Here is a 23,877-nt window from a genome sequence, read left to right as displayed (position 1 = left end):
AAAAGAAAGCGTGGTCTCACTTCCTTCGTGTACTACAAAGTCACACCTCCATGCAGCCTCCGTCCTCTCCACAAGGAGGGGAAGTGCACTAAAGCATTATGGGCATTGTAGGAATTCAACAATCCAGTCAAACCCTAGACTTCATTATTTTTCTGTCCATTCAAATTTTCAGCATTTACTGTTATCTACTACAAATAGGCTACTAACACATTGAGTGACTGCAATTTCTTCTAGTGGTGAAATTCTGTGTGGTGATCTGGAGTGTCCTGCCAAGCTAACGTCCTGCATGCCAAACAGACGTGTCACTTAATCACATTACATTATAATGTTATAAAAGCTTTCTGTTTTCCTATTTGGGTGTTATTGAAGGTGCCTCGACAGAGTGATGATGGTTAGTTTAGTTTATACTTTGCCATCATCTTATGACATAAGTAGCAGTGGTGCAAAGTAACTAAGTACATTTTACTGTACTTAAGTACAGTTTTGAGGTATTTGTACTTTTACTCCACTATACATTTTTTTGAAAACTTTAATACTTTACTTTGTAGATTTGGATTATTATTACAAAACATACATTAACCACCTTCAGCCCTATACATTTCAGCAATTCGAAAATAGCCAATCTACAAGCTCACAATGAGTCACGGTGGGACACATTTTGAGCTTATAGATCTGCTACTTTCAAAGGATTTGTATACATTTGAAAACTCGAAATGAGACATTCTGCATAAAAAGTACTTTCTACTTTTGGTACGTTAAGCACATTTTGGTATACCAATACTATTGCATTATTGATACTTTTACTGCAAGTGCAAAATGTGCTGCAGCCACAGCACAGGGCTAGAAAACAAGTCATGTGTTCTTTTCCCACATTCTCTGTCGTCTGTTCTGTGTCTTGTTTTTATTACAGCAATATGTCTTTATTTAATGTGTGCTTTAGTGACTTACATGTCCCTACCTCTCTCTCCCTCCATCTCACCTCCTCTCTGCTTCTCTCGTATCTTCCTCTCATCTTCCCACTCCTCCTCTCCTCTCCACTCTTCATGCTCTTCTACCCACCACCATCCTATCTGCGACTCTCCCTTTGCACCGCCCTGCCTTCCCATCCATCCTAACACTCTCTCTCTCTCCACTCCAGTGTGACTGCGGTGCGTCTGCCAGACGGCCTGTCCTTCGTGGTCTATGAGTTCTGGGATGGAGAGGAGGAATGGAAGAGGTGAGCTTAACCGTCTTGACTGTTGAACAAAATCATTATTGGCTGATTTGTTTTGAGGGGCGCTATAGCCCGCCTCCAATGCATGGCTTTCCGATATTACGTCATGCCATGTGGCTGCCAAGTCTATGGACTTTGTTTAGAGCCTAATTAAAAAAAACAGGGGCACCATGTGGCAGCCAAGTCTATGCACTTTTGATGTTTGCTTTAAGCAGGCCACCCTTTTTCAGCATCTTCATTTCATTTCAGTTCAAGTTTAAATAATTTACCTTTGACATCTGGTCATAACAAAAAGGGGCGGAAGAAAAGTCCACAAATGTACGAAGGCTGTCGAGGAAATTTGGAAGTAATGTTATTCATTTTAGGAAGAACTAAAGAACACATGAGCAACTAAAGAACTAAAGAACTGCAGCTGTTTTCTATTCCTCTCAAAGCTGTGTTTTAATTATTGTCTCCTAGTGCCAATCCTGTTTTGTGTTGCCTTAGGCAAGATTAGTTTAGTAGTGTCAGCTGTCTATCTTTGTTGACATTTGACCTGTGGTTCAGAAATGGACTGAGAGAAGTGTCTCAGTGTCTCCCTGAGGAGAGGATGAAAGTATTTAAGCTAAAGTTTGACTGGTTTGTGTTGAGTCAGTATCTGTGTTCCATTGTAAGTTAACGCCAGGGCTCCACCGGCCGCGTTGCGTCTCCGTCGCGTGCGTAAAAAAACGAACCGGGGCAATTTTAATGGTGACGGAGATGCGACGCAACGCGGGCAGTGGAGCCACTCTTCATTGATTAAAAAGGGAACATTCTGTGGCGGTGACAGAGACGCGACGCTGACGCGCCCGGTGGAGCCCCGGTGTAACGCTTGTTGCTGGCTCCATACGTTTCTTTCTCACTTCTGCTTCACATTAGCCATTTAAGCCTTATTCAAAACATTTCAATGATGTATCATTTTTCTGAAGATGGTGTGTGGGCTCTACCTAGTTTAATATTAGTGTCCTTGGCCTAGCACCCACAGCCCACACACCCTCTGTCATTTTATTTGAGTAAATCTTGCCCAATACGCCAACGTGAAAGTGAAAGCCCTTTATTTAATGTGGTCATTAATACATCCATTAATGTAGGAGTAGGCGCCATGAACTGGAAAATGTGCAGCATCTTTGAAATGTAATTAGGAGTCTTCAGACATTCACTCTGCCACAGAATTGCTGAAGCACTGGAGTTAGTTGAGGTCGTCATGATTTAGTGATGGTGCAGGTGGTCTGGTGGGGATGGAGTCTAGAGACTGCTGACCTAGCTGTCTGTACAGTAGATGGAAGATTCTGCTTTTCAGTTGAAACTGTATCTCCTCAGAGCAGGGGTCATCGATATGTCCTTACACGGACAGATGTGTCATGCCAGTCTACAACACACCATTATAATGTTCTTATTTTGAAGACCCAATTACTGAATGTCAAGTCTCCAGGTTTTCTTCTGAATATGTATAACACTTCCGTATTTTAGCACCTTTCATGACATAATGCAACTCAAACTGCTTTTCAGAGCAATGGAGGAAAAATCTATAAAAAACAAGGCATAAAACAACATTAAAATAGCAGTAATGCCATACAGTGAGGACATGAATAACAACAAAGATGTTAAAGGATCAACTAAAAGCCAGAATTACATATTATTAACATACCGTATTAGTATTATAGAGGCCAACTAGTGCTAGTGGTTCTCAAATGTTTTATTTGCAAGGACCCCCTTAACTCTGAGGGTGCCATTTTGAAGATCCGTTTTACAATGGGGTAATACATAAATTGCCCTCGCTCTGCGCACAATCGTATTATGAAAGGCATATCGGCCCGTGTTGAACGCACACACATATGGCATACGGCGTTCATGAATATTTTAGCATTGTGGGAGTGTCCATATGTTAATTATTTTCGCTTTGCGCAATTTGCTATTAAGCCCCTTGACCTAAAAACACTCATAAACGCAAAAAGCACTGTTTGATTTTACACTTGAGCGGCTCTGGGAGGCTGCTGGAGTGTTGCCATGTCTGTTTATTATAAGCGGCTTCTTTTTCTGTAAAGTTGCTTGTAAATATTGGTAGTTGTAGCCTACTAGTTGTGGTTGCTTTTCTTGTTTCTAAAGTGGTTATTTGGGCTTTTCTCCTAATGTTGTTTAAACCAGTGATCCTCACACAGCACATTCCCATGTCAAGGATCCCCAGATGAATGCATTTGCCCAACTAAGGACGGCTAATCCAAAAATTAAATTAAAAATTTCCAAGATTACTTTTGAAAATAGCAGATCTATACCAGCTCACAATGCATCACATTCATTCATTAAAACTATGAACTCTGACTGCAGGGGGATATCTATAATGATCATTATAACAATGTGCAAGAACATATTTAAAAAGAAGGAAGAACTTTATATTTGTGGACAATCAAAATATGTTTTTTTATTTTAATGTGGTGTCATTAAAATTAATCTGGATATGGCAGACTCACTATCTAGAAAATAAAAACATGGCACTTCATTTAAAATAGGTTACAGACCCCTGTTATATGCCCTTATTTTTATAGACCTATTTACTTGTTTCTATGAGACATGGCAACAGCCTCTTTTTGCGTCTTTTTTTGTAAAATGTTGAGATTAGAAATGGCCATAATTCTTTCATTTCTCAACCTTAAAAATAAATAAAAACATCTCCATAATCCTTGGGAAGTTTGCTTTCATATGCTGTATCACACCCGATTCAAGTATTCTTCAATAAAATGCTACGATCGAAGGCCATATACCATCGGGGCCACAGGCACAGCATTAAGCAGCAGCATTCAACTCATTCCTTCATCATGACTTGAATGAAATAAAATATAATAAACGTTATTTTACTGGTGTTTTTCAATAGAAACAAATTATTTTGAGGCATAAAGGTGACAGCATGCAGTGCAATAGGAATAATTAACCCAAATGTGACAAAGTCATGTCATGTCTTCTATGGTGCCAGCCTGAAGAAATGTAATACCACGATCCCCAAAGTGCGCATTCCGTATGTGACATCAGCTGACTGGTAAAGAGAATAGTACGGACATGTTGATTGGGTACGTCTCAAACACTCCTTAAACACACCCATGACTAATTCAAGGCCGTTTTGCGCAATCCACGGGGTGTCGAAAGCGCTTCTTAACATGCCCAAAATTGCAATATGACATACAACACGCCCCCAGCTCATAAAACTGTAATATTATATGTCATATTATATGAATTGCTTAATGGAGCCCAGAGAGTGCACAAATAGAACCAAATGGACACATTTAGGCTATTTAGTGTTTCTGGTGGTAATATTATTGTCCGTCTTTCATTGTGTATGTCCAATGTCCGTGGCAAAAATGGATATTTGACAAAAATGTCCACCACAAGCCAGCATGGTGATGACCCAGCCTCAGGGACACAGAGGTCATACAAGTATACATTAGACGTGGGTGTGTATAATAATAATAATAATCTTCATTGTCCAGAAGGATATTCGTCTTCACAGTCTGTTCCAAACACTCGCATCAAAAACAACACAGAGGATAAGCAAGAGGTCCCCACAGTATACAGAACCATCCTATTTGTTTAATGTCGCGATGGCTGAGGGAACACAACTCCCATTAAAACTAAAACCTTTTTCCATGGCAAGATTATGTATCTTTGTCCAGATGGCATGAGGTTAAAGAAGCGATACAGGGGATGATCAGTGTCATTTTGATTGAAAGTGCTAGCCGTGTGATGGCCTTATTGTTCATTTCACAGAAACTGTGGATGTGTGCGGGTGATTTCTTAACCCTGTTTTAATGTCTTGTGTATACAGGCACCTCCAGTCTTCCCCCACCAAAGCCTTTCAGCATGTGAAGGTGGACACACTGTGCCAGCCGGAGGCTCTTTCTACTGTAGCAGTGCCAGGTCAGTGCTGCAATGCAACAGATCAGAGGAGGGAGGGAAGGGACTGAGAGAAATACAATCCAATGTTCAGTGCAGATCGAACAGAAGGAAGGAACATCCGCACACTTGTTTCCTAGAGAACGTTTCGATCGTTCATCAGGCAAATTCTGATGAAGACCTCTGGAGCTCTATAAACAAGTGTGTGGATGTTCCTTCCCTTTTCCTTGATGCCTTGACATCCAGCACCTGGCCTAAATTAGCGGTTTCGGATTTTATCAGATGATTTAATCTCCACCATCAGCCCTTATCAAGCCAGTATGGACATTTCCTACATATTGACGTTGTTGTCCGACGTCGCGTTTGGCACGTTGTCCGACTACTAACTGTAACCCTAAATCTAGCCCTAACTCTAACCTTAACCGGCCACATAAGTAAACATAAAGCGAAGTTGTTGTAGGCCTATAGCACAGTTTCACAATGTTTTCGCTTCGGCGGCAGTAACTTCACTTCCGTGTTTCCTAGTCACTTACTCGCTGAGGCAGTATGTAGGAAATGTCCATATTGCACCATTGCATGGTCTTGATAAGAACATATTGGTGATTATCGGTTGATAACATTCGAAGCGTGTGCCTAAATAAAGATAAAAAAGATGTGTCCTCTTTGTGAACTGTGCAGAATAACACTCATTCGGTATTAACGGCTCAGAATGGCTGATAATGCAGTGCCCTCAGATAACCCTGGGAGGCTATTTAGGTGTAATATTTATTACTTTTAAGCTCCAAGCAGATGTGAAAAACTCCCTTGTACTCTTTGTACTTTATTGTAAATGGCAGTAATCAAAATAATCAATGCTGGCATACTGTAGGCCTATGTCCATAGCCTCGAGGCAAAGCAAAGAGAGTCGATAGCTTGATGTGATGCTTGGCAGACAGCCACTGATAGCTGTACGTGTCTGGTTCTGTTTTCTGACTTCTAATGTCTTTCTTTGCCTCTTCCCTCCCTGATCTTTATTCTCTTCTCTTTCCCCTCGCTCTCTGTTCTCACTTATCTCCATATCCTGAACATGATCACGTATCCTATCTCATTTTCTTCCTCATGTTTGCTTTCATTCATGCTCTACCTCTGCGTTTCCACTTACCTTTTCCTTGACACGTCTTGTTTCATTTCACCTCTTCAATCTATCCCTCTTTCCATCCATCTGCCCATCCTCTCCTCATGCAGCTGCTTGGTGCAGCCTGAACAGGGACTGATGGCGGAGAGGTCCGACCGTGCGCCGTGATTCCTGGAACGTCCTCCTTAAACCGTTTATCTCCCCCTTATCTCCCCCCTGCTATCACTACCACCCTCACCCAACCAACCGCCCACCCCCCCACCCCGGCATCACTCCTCCCCTCACCCTTTCACTTTTGTAAGTACATGTTTACACAGTGCAAATGAATGGTGTCAACTGCAGTGAATATTGAACAGTACATTTAAAAAAAACTTCTTCGCGTTTGCATCTCACCGTGGTAGCTAGCTAGCCTGAGATGTTAGGCCGGTTTCATGTACTGAATGGAATTAGCTCTGGGTCACGTTAAGGCAGATTTGTTTCATGTAGCAAGGAACATGGGGTTAGCTTTCTCATGTAGCAGTTAGCTTTTTGGGGTGATTTTATTTGGGTATTGTCATTGAATTGAGTTTTCTTTCCCTATCCTTTTGTGATGAGTTCACCATAGGTAGCAGATAGAGAAAGTAGAGTTAGTTAATGTAGCTGTCATTTCATGGTAGATATGGACACGTGATGTGTTGTACCCGGCCGAACGCATACAGGTGTCTTGGAAAATCGACACGCATATTAAAAACGTGTCGCTATTCAATTCACACTTTGCCACTTTCCAGCATATCCAATGTGTTTGGCTCGACACAACGCACACAGCCAGCACAGTTTCTTTCCCCATGTGGTGCTCAGCTGAGACAGTACAAGTAGCAGTTTAAAGTTCTAAGTGAATCACTGGGGTAGACTCATTCGTTTAGCTTTCTTGTCATGTTACCGGTGTAGGCATAATGGTGAGAAGTTGTCGGCATCAGAGTCATTTTAGAAGTGAAATGAATGGTTACACATCGTGAGCATGTTTTGTCTTAAACAACAATAATTGAGCTGCTACCTTTGGGCTGGAGAATAAGTGAATACTTAGGGAGGTAGGAACTAGGGATAGCATCTCTGTATTCTCCATCATGCAGCTAAAGTTTGTGTTCTTTTTTGCCTTCCTTTTTTATGTATAAAATGTCTGAATTGGCGATTGGTAGCCTACAGTATATTAGCTGTATAAGTCTAGTAGAGATTTTACATATAAAAGACATTGTTCTATTATTATTATATTCGTATTATTGACGTCTTTAGTGCTACGGTGCAAATTTTCCTACTCACTAATAGCTACACACATCTTTGTTCAAAGTGATGAAAACTCCTCATTATTATAAGAAATGTTAGACAGCTTCCCATCTGAATGACATTAATGTTAAAGCCTTAAACGTCACCACATGGTTGAGGAGGTTGTACAGGGTTTTTAAAAGGATGACTTGTTTGTTTGTTGTGATGTTAAAGTATACTGACATATGACTGTGCAGCACTAGCCTTGTGTTGTTGCCACTATGGTACCAAAACAGTCCCATAAACCACAGATCACAATGTTTTTATAAGAGGTTTGAAGCATCTCTGCGTCATTAACAGCCCTCGAAGTGTGACTTCAAATCACTTGTGTTGAACAGGTTTAATTTATATTTGTGATGATATACGGTATTTGGTGTACCTAATTCAAGAATAAGATTCACACAATGTGTTAAACTCGGCTCTAGCAGATTATTAATGAACAGTGAACAATATTTTGCAATAACAACAGTGTTGTACACCACCTGTGAAGTAACAAGTTTACTAGAAATATAATCAAATAAATATAAATATAAATTATTTTTAACTCAAATCTTACGAGGTCCAAATCTGGGCAGAGCCAAGTTCTGTGCATCGATCCTGCTATGGAAAACCCCATAATCATAACCTGTGTCTATCCTAGGAACAATAAAGAAGGAACACTCCTGCGGGAGGTTTGCACATGCACAGTGTAAACAAGAACTGCGATGATGGAGTGTTACAGCAGGAGGTGCTATTGCTAGTACAGTATGTGTTTGGTCCAAGATAGAAATGGCAGTCTGACGGACGACATATAGAGGGGCTCTCACACTTGCAGCAGTAGGCTGTAATAATAATAAATAATATTTTGGGGGAAAGCAAACCACGTCTATCTAGCACCTCTGCTGGAACACTCCATCGTCGCAGTTCCTGTTGACAGTTCCTGTTCCGTGACGCGCCCTGTGAGTGTTCCTTCGTTATTGTTCCTAGTGTCTATCCAGGAAATTAAGCCCACCTCTGTTTCAACTACAGCACACAGATTTCAACCCCCGCCCCCCAAACACCGCCCCCCACGAGCCCATGAACGTAAACACAATCAGGACTCTCACTCCGAAAGCACAATGTAAAAAAATATATAATGATTATTGTGACTTAAAGATATATATTGCTTATTGAGTATGACGAGAGTATTTAGAAATGGTTGAACTATATAATATACTGTTTAAACATATTTTTTCTTGTTGAAGATATGATTGTTTATGATTCACTCCACGCTTTATAGTTCTAATATAACTTTCCATCTGCCATCCATATAACACTGATCAATGTATCTCCAATTTTACCTGTGAGTGACAACTAGCTTTGTCACCTTCCAGTTTACTGTATGTACTGTAATGGACCCTGTGATAGTTCATTACTGTTCTGGGAACAACTATTAACCCATTCTGACCGGGCACCCATTTTGGTGTCAGCATCATGTTATGCTTTAGCTATTTAAAAATAGCAGATCTACAAGCTCATATCGCGCCACCGAGTGGCGCGATACGAGCTTGTAGGTCTGCTATTTTTGAAAAATCTAAGACACTTTTAGAATCTGATCTCAGGTCAGAATGGGTTAAAATTTTAACTGTCAGGATGTAATAGACATTTTTAGAATCTGATCTCAGGTCAGAATGGGTTAATGGAGATATCCAGCTAAACTGATACTACTATTCTACTCCCTTGAGCTTCTGGGATGCATTGAGCTGGGCATGATAATGTGGAATGTGGAAGTGTATAATGTTATGACATAAGAGAGACCTGATTTATATATGAATAAATAAATGTTGCTATGCCTACAGAACAAGCATGGACTAACTTTTATGCTGTATCTCTTTGAGCAATGTTTATTAACAAGCACCGGGATGTGTTATCCACTCATGTATTAATTAGTAACAGACTGTTTAGACTCCCGTGTCAGCCCAAACTGTGTCCGGTTCTCGTTTGTTTCCCAGAGCCCAGGCAGGGGCCATCCCATTACGACGACACAAAAAGCCATAATGCATGGGTTGAAGTTTACATGTTAATGACATATAGCCATAGTTTTAAAAGTATACTGTGCCCAGCTGAATGCAACCCATGAGATCTAAAGGCTCTCACTCTTTGTTGTGCCCAGCTTTGTGTGGGTTCTGGATATGACCTATATCTCTATGGATATGACGTGGACAGGTCAAAGATGCCAATACTGTTATTTTACATCGTTGATACATTCCTTAACGCTCCTGAGACTGTGCAACCTGTTCTTTTCTATCCTCCTACTCTTCAGTGCAACCTGTGCTTCGTCATACAATGAAAGAGTTATGTCATTGAAATGTAGAATACGGTCAGAGTCCACATTTGAATGTTCAACATTCTGACGTAATCTGGCAATAATGTCCAATAAAGGAATTGTAAGTGTATAAAACAAGCCTTCCCATTGGGTAAGGTTTATTATAAGGAAGGGGCAGCTGCTGCCTTGGTAGAATGTCATGTGGGGGAAATTGTCCCTTTCAATGTTTACACTTTCATTTAAAATAACACTCCAGGGGGCACGGTGGCGCAGTCAGTACCGCTGTCGCCTCACAGCTAGAAGGTCCCGGGTTCGTTCCCCACCGGGGACGCTGTGGGCGTATTCTCTGGTCCGCGTCATCAGCACCCATACCCTAGGTGGGGCTGGCGAAAGGGCCTTCCTGTGTGGAGTTTGCATGTTCTCCCCATGACCCCTAGGGTAGGTACCCTCTCTATACTGCCTCCCCCTGGTCAGCCTCCTGACCCCCTGGACAGGAACTGGTTGGAATAACGTGTTCCTTCCACGCGCTACGTCCAACCAGAGGGAGAGTAGCAGGAATTGGCACCGGGTGAAAGAATGGGTTACAAATTCATGGGATAAAATAAATAAATACAAATAACGATAAAATAACACTCCAGAGCTTGCTATACAGAATTTGTGTTGACAGGTTTAAACTAAGAGTTATTGGAATTTGCCAAACTGACGACTGACATAACTCTCTCCTTCTATGGCTGTTGTTTTTCTATCCTCCACCTGAGTGCATGTCAACTGAATGTCCAGTAACTTCTTTGCCGTAGTATTAGGCCATGCTACTCTTCAATGGGTTTTGTGCATTTCTTACCTTATTTTCCTGTTTCTTTTCTAGTATTCCAATAAAAAGGAGACAAAATAAACTAAATCCTATTATATTAAAAAAGAAGACGATATGAAGAAGACTATATATATATGAGACTAGAAAATGGCATACAAGAATGAACATTCACTTTTATGGCAATGTTTAATGAAATATTCTAATTCCTATGTATGTTTCAATAATACATCTTTCTCTCCTTAAGTTTAGAGACTTATTGCAGAGATGCAAGTAAACATATTTGGTCTATAAACTACTTTGTTGAAATTCTAGATGATGTAGAGTGATGCAATTCAATAAAACTACAAAACTGGAGTCCATGACTGGTTGTTGTGAAGTATTATGCATTGAGTACAGACAAATGTAATAATAAATAACACACTGTGTGTGTGTGTGTGTGTGTGTGTGTGTGTGTGTGTGTGTGTGTGTGTGTGTGTGTGTGTGTGTGTGTGTGTGTGTGTGTGTGTGTGTGTGTGAATTAAATTTTTTCAAAATAACAGCACAGAAATGATAACATCCTACATCAATTTGTTGCAGAAATAGTGCACTCTAGAGATCGAACTGTCATCTGAAAGTTAATTGAAAACCAAAAAATGTTGTGATTCCATGGTCCAACCTCTCACTGGCAATACAGTTACTCTGATAAACATACACAGAATGTATAGATTGCCAAATACGTGTTATTGTGTATGTGTACTTTGTGTAGCCTATTTGTCTGCCTTCCATTCAGTCTCATTTATTGCCTAGTCAGCAACTTTTCACACCCATGAAAAGTAACTTCTTGAAAATATTATTATAAAACTTTTAATGCAACATTGACTTTTTCAATGATCCGATCCACCAAATAGTCAATATCAACAGCAGAATACGATGTTCGGGGTGGAGAAGGTTTGTGTGTGTGTGTGTGTGTGTGTGTGTGTGTGTGTGTGTGTGTGTGTGTGTGTGTGTGTGTGTGTGTGTGTGTGTGTGTGTGTGTGTGTGTGTGTGTGTGTGTGTGTGTGAAAATGCGATGGCCCGTCACAAGACAACATGGAGATTTAATTTGAGTAGTCATGCAAAACTCACTTTGTTTTCACAATTCGGTCATTTGCCACCAGAATGACGTACACTGTGATGACCTATCAAGGCAATCGAGGGCCTGAATCTGAATCCCCCCACCCCTTTTTCCACTAACTGTATATGTTTCTTTTCCCTTTTTACCTCATTTATGATGAATTCCTGTTCTGTTCTTTGACTACAGTAGAAGTATCTATTTGTACGTCTCTAAATGTTTTGATGAATTGAACAAGGTGGACCCTCTTGTAAACAAGTGTAATGCTTAATTGGGTCGTCCACTCAGTTAACAGTCTTTGTATTGAGTTTGTGCTTGAAATGTACTGTAATTCTGCAAAATATTTCAATCAATCAATCAATCAATCAATCAATGGCACAACCTTCTGTTCGGTAGGCCTACATAATCCAAACACCCACCTCTTCCTACACACTTAGTTCATTGAGACACTTCAGCTGCATGATTAACCATTTAGAAGAAAACAGAAAGCCGGATATGAGCTTCATAAGGTGTTGGTTGCATGGACCGTACTTAGGTTACATTTTAGTTTTGCAGGGCAGTTGGCATTAAGAAAAGAAAATCACAACAATGATAACGGTCTTATTCAATTTGAAAATGTACACATATATGCAGTAGCAGACACTCTTATCCACAGTGAATTCTGAAGAGCAACATCAGAGTAAACGGTAGAACAATTGACAAACACTGAGTCACATAAGAAAGCAAAGAAAACAACGTGATACACTGTATCTAGGCTTAGGAAACCTAGATTAACAGTAGACTGTCACTCTAACAAACAATTATGGGAAGAAATAACCAACCTACAGTATATCTGCATAGTACGGCAGTAGTATTCTTCATATAAATTACCACAAATTCCAGCTATGCCTGGTAGTAGTGTGTATTGTGTCTGTTCTATGGCGTTTTGATGCATAGGAAGTTTCTTCTCTCCATGCAGTCCCTGATCTGCCACTGGGCGCTGTCGTCTTTGGGTTGGGTTCCACAGTGCCGGACACAGTGGCAGGTTCTGGTACTGCTGTGGTTCCCCGTCCACCCAGAGCCACTGGCCCGCCAGGAAACGCAGAGCTGTCCACACCTGGGGACAACATGGAAAGCAAAAACATCAATGTCAAACATCTGTGTCATAATTAGGACTAGACATTTAGTCAACCTTACTATTATTTCCCAAGCTGCTTATAGAGCACCGGAATCTGACGTCAATATCGGTAGAGGGCACTAAGTCCATGGGTTCATGTACTTTTTGAGTGGTGCAACCACTCCCTTACGGAGCTATGTGTGTGGGTGGCTGGGTCTGAGCACGAAAACAGCATGGTTGTTTTTCACCACCTGTGTGCAACCTGACACACACACAAACACACACGCATATATTAACTGTATATATGATGAGTGACAGTACAGTACAGTAGAGGGTAAGTAGACGGACCCCACACGGTAACTGTCATTTTTCAACCGTTTCGGACATGGGGCGGCTCGCCGGAACCGGCCCTTCCCCATGGGCACATTCCATTCATTTCACTAGGTCTTTAAACATTGTTTTAGATTCTGAATGAAGCAAACTTTATTGTCAATATTACTGTTTGTGTTACCGTTAGGGTTAGGATTAGTGTTAATATTATGGTTATGTTAGGGGTTCAAGAAATGCACATTAACGTGGGGTGCGGTCACAATTATGCAGGAAATTCAGTTTCCTGCATTCATTTCAACAAAATGTTCTACCTACAATGTCATCCCTCAACCCCAAATATTCAAACCTCATTGGTCATTTACATGACTATCTTACATTCGGGGGTGTCTGTTTACTTATTGAATGGTGATATAATGCTACTTCACAACGAATACTTGGATTGGGGTTCTAGAAATATGAATGCTAATGTAATTAATAATTGGCTTTAACCACAGTACATATTTTTATACTTAAAGTTTCCTATAATAGGGGCATCAGGCTGAAAGTGATTAAAAACAAGACTAGCCTTTCTCCGGTCCACCTCCAGACAGAAGGGTCCCCGGGGTCTCTGTACAGGCCGATCCACGCCTTCACGCCTCCGTTCTTCTGAAACTCATGTAGCAGGTCTTCTCTATGATCACTAGCAGAAGCCAAGTCATTGAACTTCTCCTTGCAGTACTGTTGAGCATCATACCAGCTTTTCAACTCATCCACATAGTGAAATGTTTTCATCGGGACATGAGCCTCAATGATGATGCTGATGATGAGGAGGAGGAGGAAGAGGGGGTTCTTGAATAGGCTCCCCTTCACCATTTTAACAAGTTGTTTCTTCAGTTCGAGTAGAGAAGAGTGCACGGAAGAGTTCAGTTGTTGTCATAACGTCCACTCTGTTGCTGTGAGTCCTTGGTGTGACCTTTGTCTATATGCAGGACTCACAGAGCAGGATAAAGATGTGGTTCTTATGACAGCTACTAACCTGGACACACCCACGTACGTGTACCTTGATACCATCCAGATGAGTAGTCGATACTTATACACAACTTCTTGAATATAATATAGTAAAGGTTTTAATGCAACATACTTTTGACTTTTCAATATTATTTTTTTACAATCATCCAATCCACCAAACAAGAGTCAAGTTCTTTGAGTCATAAATATCATCTGACATAAATAGAAATAAGGGTACTTTGGAACTTGGCCGAAGCCGCAATTTCTTCGTTGGGTGTACACAACACAGCAAATCAAAAGTGCACTAGCTGTCTTGTCTGTCACATCACATGCAAAAGCAGAGACTTTTCGATTAATTTGATTACTTATTAACTGTTACGTTTAATCGACTTTTTTTTTAACGGCGATTAACTATTAACATCCATAATTCAAATCCTTCTGCGATTCTGACAATCATATTAGACACGCATGCACGTTTTTTCCGGGTCAAACAAGGAATCACGCAGAACGATGGCAACAGCAGAATAAGCTGTGTGTGTGTGTGTGTGTGTGTGTGTGTGTGTGTGTGTGTGTGTGTGTGTGTGTGTGTGTGTGTGTGTGTGTGTGTGTGTGTGTGTGTGTGTGTGTGTGTGTGTGTGTGTGTGTGTGTGTGTGTGTGTGTGCAAAATAGGCTATTCATTTAATCAATCAAACTGCATTAACTAACAGAGATACTACTAACCAAGCTATCCATGTCAACATGCTCTATAGGAGTCTCAATAACAGGTATAAGTAACGTTTAATGTTTAGTAATGTTTAATGTAGCAGAAGAGGCAATTAATTGAACAGAGTTTTGCACAATTTTAATGTCCCAGATCGATTGAAATATGAATCTACTGTGCTGACCACACCTCCATGATATATTAGGAATACAATAACATTCCATTGTGAATAAAAAACATTATTAACCACAGTGTGGTTGCAGTGTAATGCTAAATGTTTAATCACAGGGCTGTCTGCTTCATGTAATATAATTAGAAGTGTATTGTGAATCAATTAATTGAGTGCTATCCTTACTTTCATGCAAAGCACCAACTTCAGTGTTTACGGACTGACCTATAATAACAATAGGCCTATAGCCTACAATAGCACAGTGAGTCTTAGCTCTGATCCATAGCTCTAATGTCTAAATGCAACGCATTAGAGCTATGGACCAGATCTAAGTGGGTCTCAGACTGGGGGGTCCGGGGAACCCCTGCAGTACCTACCTGTCAGTTGCTGGGGGTCCCAGAGATAGAAATGCCACTAAATGGGGGTCCGTAGCCTAATGCAGGAGCCCTCGTACAAGGTTTCTTTGACTATGCATGCACCTCTTCGTACCACAGCACCTCAAAGGCCCTTAAAACAAGGCTCCAGACCTCCCAAAACAAACTGGTCAGGCTCCTACTTGGCCTCACCCCCCGAACCCACCTCACCCCTGCCCACTTTGACAGGCTGGGATGGCTTAGGGTCGACGACAGAGTACAGCATCTTGCAATGGGTCTGGTCCACAAGATTCAATACACCACCAAGATACCCATGTACCTGTCTAAATACTTCCTTAATGTAAACAAAGTCCACACCCACAACACCAGAGGGAGTGCAACAAACCATGTACAACCCAGATTCGGCACAAACAAGAGACTAAATTATTTTCGCTCCTATGCCACCAAAATGTGGAACGCCCTACCAACAGTCATTAAGACATGTGAATCCCTTGACTCCTTCAAAACCGCTCTCAAAGGGCACCTACGGACGGCTGCAATTCGAAACTGGCCTGTCTGAATCCCCCCTACCCCCCTTTTTCCCCTCACTGTATGTTTCTTTTCCCTTTTTGCTTCCTTTATGATGAATTCCTGTTCTGTTCTTTAACTATATAGAAGTGTCTATTTGTACGTCTCTAAATGTTTTGATGAATTGAACATGGTGGACCCTGTTGTAAACAAGTGTAATGCTTAATTGGGTTGTCCACTCACAGTTAACAGTCTTTGTATTGAGTTTGTGCTTGAAATGTACTGTAATTCTGCAAACTGTTTAATAAATATTTCAATCAATCAATCAATGCATTGTCAAACTAGCCCTAAACATAACATGACAAAAACAAGTAGTCCGAAAATTACCAACGGGGCTTGAACTGGCAAAATTACGATGATGAGACTCAAAGACGGATGACTAGCCCACTAGACCACTGAAGACATTATCAGGTTGGAGATCACCGTCTGTATTGTGTATTTAAGCCGTGACGTCAGCCACTTCCGGGTTCTACTCTAGGAAACTTCCGTCATATATTTTCTTTGTCGTGGACACTTTACAGTTACATTAATAATTATACTCGAGTTGGAAGCATTAAGACCTTCCTTTCTGAAAAATAACGTTATTGTAAAAAAAGGATTCACGCGTTCATATGTAGCTATTTAGTATTTACAATGAGAAGCGGACGGGACCCGGATGGAACGTAGGAGGACTATAATATGACTACAAGAAACTCGCCCAAGGGGCCAGCTAGGCCCAGTGTTGAAGCGCTGGTAAGTGGTAAGAGGAAGGACTGCAGGCGGACCCGTGGATTCTTGACGAGGAAACCCCGTGCAACCGAGCGCTCAATGTTAAAGCCCAGCTGCACTTCCGCATTTGGGCACCAAAATTTGATGCCCAAAAGCTGAATCAGCGAAAAAATGCGGAAATAGACGGTCCTTCCGGCAGCCTTCCGGGTGCTTCAAAACGCCACTGAGCAACTTCCACTGACATGAATAGCGGAGGGGGCGGAGCTTCGCGACCAGTTCAGTCTCTATCCTTTTAATACTCTATGGAAACTCGCGGCAAAGAAGTCGCAGGCGTGGCCTCACACCGGAAAGAAGTGACGCCCACCTCAAATACGGCGCAGACGCGTGGAGGGGGGTTTGGTCAGTGTTTGTTTGATAGTGCGACGTCACGCATCGTGTCCGTCGTCGTCTGCAGGCAGCAGGTAAATAATGAAATGTTATTTAATACTTAACGTTGTTGTTGTTTTTGTTCAAACATTAGTGATGGGCCAATGAAGCTTTTATGAACCTCTGAACCACTTGAACCAATTGGTTCAAAAATGTGTTAAGCTTTGAAGCTTCAGTGAATAGTGACATCTGCTGGCGAAATACTAGACTGCATTTAATTTAGGCAGCAGAGACAGTGAAACACTTACTACAGGACACAGCAAAACTTTAGTAAATAAACCTATATTATCAGATTAGAATTTTGTTGTGAAATATAAGAAGGAATGTACTCTACAAATAAAGACTTGAAGTTGATTGATTAATTTGTGTAACTATTTGGGTAACATGTGAGCTTTATCTATGCTACTGATGTTTGTGTGCAACATTTGAGCTGACAGGCCTTTTTATGTCAATCAATCAAATCACCGTAATTCAAGTGATAGATTATATACAGGGGCATGCCATTAGCCCCTCTCGGTACCCTACGTAAAGTTTCCTGACATTTGGATGACTTTACATAGGGTCCCTCTCCAGTTTGTAAGCCTACAATAGGACGCAGCTGTACATAACCTCCGTTGCGGCCATGCTGCAGCGTTTTGATGGTTGTGAGATGTTTCAAAAGAAGCATATAGGAGCTATAGGAGACAACAGAAACGTCAGAGAATTTTCATTTGGCACAGAACGGTCAAACAAAAATACTTAACGGCTTCTGCGCCAAATGAAAATTCTCTGACGTTTCCGTTAGCCGATATATGCTTCTTTTGAAACATCAACCATCAAAACGCTGCAGCACGGCCGCAACGTCTTATGTACAGCTGTGTCCTATTGTGGGCTTATGAACTGGAGAGGGACCCTATGTAAAGTCATCCAAATGTCAGAATACTTTACGTAGGGTCCCGAGAGGGGCTAGGCATGCCATGTGGTCTACCTGCACAGCCTTTGTGATCTACTGGTAGATCACAATGTACCTTTTGTGCACCCCTGCAATACAGGATTCCTGTCCAGAATAGTTTTATTAAATATAGACTAAGAGGGTTTAAGTCGTTCTAAATTTGTGCGTTTCTTTTTCTGTCTTTCTTTCTTAGGACGGAGATCAAGGTAGACAGCTAGCCAGCAAGCCCTCCCAGTCAGCCAACGCAGCCAGCCAGCCTTTCTCAGTCAGCTCAGACAGGCTCCAACCCTTGCAGCGCAGCCTTAGGTCGGATAGTCCCCCTGCCTGCACTTTGTTGCCTTCCTGGCCTTGCCTGCCTGCCTCGGTCTTCCTGCCTGCCTGCCTGCTACTTGAATGAGGTGTGTAAACATTTATTTCACGGGAGTGGGTGTTGACCTTGGCTTTTGTGTTCTCCAGGTGTTTTTTTGAAGGAGTGTCCTGTCCAGTGTAACTCCAAGTTACATGGGGTGGGTATGGTTGGAGAGTTTGTGACCATCCCAAGTGACGCTCAGTTCTTTTTTCGCGTCTCGGTTCTTCAGGTGGAAGCTGCATAGTTGGGTTTTTGATGGGTTGGGTTTCAGGTGGTTGTATTGTAGTAGCTTGACATTTCTTGGAGGGCACTTTCAAGGACAGATTCAATCTTCTGGAAGTCTGCTTGTTGGGTGGTAATGCAGAGGTCGTCGGCGTAGATGAAATGCTGGCATTCTGTGGGTAGTGGCTGGTCGTTTGTGTAGATATTGAAAAGGAGGGGGGCGAGCACACTACCTTGTGGGAGGCCGTTCTTTTGGGCTTTCCATTTACTCCTCTGGTCATTTAACTGGACATAGAAGCGGCACCATTGTGCGGTGTTGGACAGTGTCGTAGGCAGCAGAGAGATCTCTGAATGCTGCTCCAGTTATTTGTTTTCCCTCAAACCCCTCCTCAATGTGTTGGGTGAGGTTGAGCTATGTCCAGCACAAGAGCGGCCGGGAAGGAAACCAGCTTGGTCTTTAGTCAGCTTGGTGTCTATTAGTGGCATGAGGCGTTGGAGTAGTATAGCCTCTCTTGTAGGTGATGCAGAGGAGGGAAATGGGTCGGTAGCTCTTTGGGGATGATGGGTCTTTGCCAGGTTTGGGGATTGCAACCACTTTGGCCTTTTTCCAGACAGAAGGGATGGTTTTCTGTGCCATGCATGTATTCAGTATCCCCACGAGCCAGGTATTTGCGTTAGGTCCCAGGTGCTGTATCATTTCTGCCAGTATGTCATCAATCCCAGGGTTTCAACTTTCCCATTGCAGTTTTGAGTTCATCTAGGTCGAAGGGTTTGGTTTGAGGGCTGGCTGATTGTGGTTGGTCTGATACCACTGTGCGATGGTATTCTCCTGTGGGTCGGCGGCGATGTTGGTTACGACTGTTGGCCACCAGTTGTGATGCAACAGAGTTCGCTGTGATCGTTGTGAATTATGGGTGGCTCCCTGAGGTCCCTGATCCCCATGGGGTCCAAAAGTGGTCATTGAAGCGTGCACACACACACACACGCACGCACACATGCACACACGCACAGGCGCATGCACATGCTAAGTCGCTAACCAAATGTAACTCTGAGAGTGTAACACATGTAACCAAATGGACACTTACAGGTCTGTAACTCTGAGAGTGTAACACACATGCAACCAAATAGACCCTTACAGGTCTAACTCTGAGAGTATGTATGGTGGCCGACGGGCACGTACAGGTCTAGTGTACTAACTGTGTAACCAAATGGACCATTTGGTCCATGTCTGTAAGTCTGAGAGTGTAACACCAAATTGACACACACACGCACACACGTGTAACCAAATGGATCCTAACAGAATGAAATGTGGGAGGTCGGCAAGAGAAAGTTTAAAAAATCAAAGCAAATACCGGTAATTCGAAAATGTTATTTTTGTGCTTTTGTGTTTCTCTTCTTACTTTACTGTTGAAATGTAAAATTTACATTTCAACGAAAGGACCTGTAAACAACAACACAAAAACTAAGGCACTGGTGTCGTACTTCTGGTTTACCGGAACGGGGTTCAACTCCCTGCAGTGCCCTGCTCAATGTGTTGTGTTTACATGGTTCATTGGTCCATGGTCTCAGAGGTCATTGAGCGGCCATTGTCTCAGAGGGCATGCATATGTCGTTTTTCACGATTTCGGAGGATTTGAAAAAAAGGTGAAAATCGTGGAAAAGAGAGGCTATAATCCATCGTTTTTTACGATTTCGGAGGATTTAAAAAGAAGGTGAAAATCTCAGAAAAGCAAAAGTCCATGATCACAGACCGCATACTGGTCAAGGTCATTTATACTGGTCAAGGTTATTTATACTGGTGAAGGTCATTTATACTGGTCAAGGTCATTTACTAGTCTTATGAAGGTCATAAGACTAGTAGATCGGGAGATGGTGGGTTCAAACCCCACTTCGCTCAAGGTCATTGATATTGGTCAAGGTCATTGAGCGGCGCGCTATAGTGCGCAATTCTTCATCATTGTTGAGGATTTGAAAAAAGGTGAAAATCAAGGAAAAGCTAAACAGGAGATGGTGAGTTCAAACCCCACTCAAGTCTTTACTTTCGAGACCGATTTCAGAAAGAAAAAACAAACAAAAAAGCAGTGTGAATTGTCTGGAACCAGTGGCTCAGTGTGTTAGAACGCTGCAACATGCCCGGGAGATGGTGAGTTCAAACCCCACTCAAGTCTTTACTCTCGAGACCGTTTTCAGAAGAAGAAAACAAACAAAAAAGCAGTGTGAATTGTCTGGAACCAGTGGCTCAGTGTGTTAGAACGCTGCCACATGACCGGGAGATGGTGAGTTCAAACCCCACTCAAGTCTTTACTTTCGAGACCGTTTTCAGAAGAAGAAAACAAACAAAAATGCAATGTGACTTGTCTGGAACCAGTGGCTCAGTGTGTTAGAACTCTCCCACATACTTAAACCTACCAACCCAATTCTAGCCTACTTAGGTTCATCTTAAAAGAAATCTTTGAAATGTTTCGCCCAATGCATTCTCAATGGCAATAGCACAAACTTTGGCATGCTACTAGTCCTACATACAAAATGATGAAAAACGAGGATAAAAAAAAAAATCAAAAATTCAAAAAAACGATGGGCTATAACCTATCGTTTTTTTCAAATCCTCAAAAATGATGAAAAACGGTGTGATATAGTATGCCGTACGATATGGGCTATAGCCCATGGTCCAAAATGATGAAAAACGAGGATAATGTTTTTTTTCAAAAATTCAAAAAACGAGGGGCTATAACCCATCGTTTTTTTTTTTTTTTTTTTTTTTGCAAATCCTCAAAAATGATGAAAAACGGCGTGCTATAGTATGCCGTACGATATGGGCTATAGCCCATGGTCCAAAATGATGAAGAACGAGGATTAAATCTGACATTATTAAATTATCATTACCGAAACAGACGTTCTCTCTACCGCAACATACTTAAAAGTATAGCGGTGTATGAGAATGGGTGTTGCAGAGGATGCCCATTCTCTATGGCAATAGCACAAACTTTGGCATGCTACTAGTCCTACATACTTACACCTAGCAACCCCATTCTAGCCTACTTAGGTTCATCTTACGGTGGACATGTTTGCCTGATAAGGAATCTTTGAAATGTTTCATAGTTTTAGAAATATAGTGCTTTCAAATTTACAATGGGGCTCAATGGCAAAAATGATGAAAAACGGATTGCTATAGTATGCCGTACGATATGGTCCAAAATGATGAAAAACGGCGTGCTATAGTATGCTGTACGATATGGGCTATAGCCCATGGTCCAAAATGATGAAAAACCAGGATAATCTTTTTTTTAAATAAAAAGAAAACAATGGGCTATAACCCATCGTTTTTTTCATTTTTTTCATTTTTTTCAAATCCTCAAAAATGATGAAAAACGGCGTGCTATAGTATGCCGTACGATATGGGCTATAGCCCATGGTCCAAAATGATGAAAAACGAGGATTAAAAAAAAAAAAAAAAAAATCAAAAAACCATGGGCTATAACCCATCGTTTTTTTCATTTTTTCATTTTTTTCAAATCCTCAAAAATTATGAAAAACGGCGTTCTATAGTATGCCGTACGATATGGGCTATAGCCCATGGTCCAAAATGATGAAAAACGAGGATAAAAAAAAAAATCTAAAATTCAAACAACGATGGGCTATAACCCATCGTTTTTTTCATTTTTTCATTTTTTTCAAATCCTCAAAAATTATGAAAAACGGCGTTCTATAGTATGCCGTACGATATGGGCTATAGCCCATGGTAAAAAATGATGAAAAATGAGGATAATTCTTTTTTCAAGAATTAAAAAAAACAATGGGCTATAACCCATCGTTTTTTTCATTTTTTCAAATCCTCAAAAATGATGAAAAACGGCGTGCTACAGTATAGTATGCCGTACGATATGGGCTATAGCCCATATCCTCGCGGTGTATAGCGGTGTATGAGAATGGGTGTTGCGGAGGATGAGACCATTCCTCTCATCCTCCGCAACACAATGCATTCTCTATGGCAATAGCACAAACTTTGGCATGCTACTAGTCCTACATACTTACACCTAGCAACCCCATTCTAGCCTACTTAGGTTCATCTTACGGTGGACATGTTTGCCTGAAAAGGAATCTTTGAAATGTTTCATAGTTTTAGAAATATAGTGCTTTCAAATTTGAGACATTTAACATGGGGCTCAATGGCAGCTCTATAGGCACGTCAAAAGTCACTTTCACCTAGAAACTCCATTCACACTTTTTATTATTCAGCTTACTGTGGAGACACATGCTGGAACTTTTTTTTATTTTTATGTTTTGTAGTTTATGAGTTATTTAACTTAAACGCCCAATGCATTCTCTATGGCAATAGCACAAACTTTGCCATGCTACTAGTCCTACATACTTACACCTAGCAACCCCATTCTAGCCTACTTAGGTTCATCTTACGGTGGACATGTTTGCCTGAAAAGGAATCTTTGAAATGTTTCATAGTTTTAGAAATATAGTGCTTTCAAATTTGAGACATTTAACATGGGGCTCAATGGCAGCTCTATAGGCACGTCAAAAGTCACTTTCACCTAGAAACTCCATTCACACTTTTTATTATTCAGCTTACTGTGGAGACACATGCTGGAACTTTTTTTTATTTTTATGTTTTGTAGTTTATGAGTTATTTAACTTAAACGCCCAATGCATTCTCTATGGCAATAGCACAAACTTTGGCATGCTACTAGTCCTACATACTTACACCTAGCAACCCCATTCTAGCCTACTTAGGTTCATCTTACGGTGGACATGTTTGCCTGAAAAGGAATCTTTGAAATGTTTCATAGTTTTAGAAATATAGTGCTTTCAAATTTGAGACATTTAACATGGGGCTCAATGGCAGCTCTATAGGCACGTCAAAAGTCACTTTCACCTAGAAACTCCATTCACACTTTTTATTATTCAGCTTACTGTGGAGACACATGCTGGAACTTTTTTTATTTTTATGTTTTGTAGTTTATGAGTTATTTAACTTAAACGCCCAATGCATTCTCTATGGCAATAGCACAAACTTTGCCATGCTACTAGTCCTACATACTTACACCTAGCAACCCCATTCTAGCCTACTTAGGTTGATCTTACGGTGGACATGTTTGCCTGAAAAGGAATCTTTGAAATGTTTCATAGTTTTAGAAATATAGTGCTTTCAAATTTGAGACATTTAACATGGGGCTCAATGGCAGCTCTATAGGCACGTCAAAAGTCACTTTCACCTAGAAACTCCATTCACACTTTTTATTATTCAGCTTACTGTGGAGACACATGCTGGAACTTTTTTTTATTTTTATGTTTTG

The 23,877-nt window shown here is 41.2% G+C and overlaps 1 protein-coding gene across 1 annotated transcript in view; it reads left to right on the top strand.

The window, feature by feature from the left end:
• necab2 (N-terminal EF-hand calcium binding protein 2) overlaps positions 1 to 8,900 on the top strand; it is a gene marked incomplete at its 5' end in the record, with an annotated part of 168,900 nt that extends 160,000 nt beyond the window's left edge. Inside the window, 3 exons of the mRNA XM_083763985.1 lie at positions 1,139 to 1,216; positions 5,046 to 5,137; positions 6,338 to 8,900. Coding sequence (XP_083620111.1) covers positions 1,139 to 1,216; positions 5,046 to 5,137; positions 6,338 to 6,366 — 199 coding nt within the window. The 3' untranslated portion in view covers positions 6,367 to 8,900. The remainder of the gene's footprint in view (positions 1 to 1,138; positions 1,217 to 5,045; positions 5,138 to 6,337) is intronic.
• Positions 8,901 to 23,877: the final 14,977 nt, after the last annotated feature.

Source organism: Protomyctophum parallelum, assembly GCF_964188405.1.
Source record: "Protomyctophum parallelum genome assembly, chromosome: 4".
Taxonomy (NCBI): domain Eukaryota; kingdom Metazoa; phylum Chordata; class Actinopteri; order Myctophiformes; family Myctophidae; genus Protomyctophum; species Protomyctophum parallelum.
Note: the sequence above shows the minus strand (reverse complement) of the source record. Positions and strands in the feature narration are given on the sequence as shown.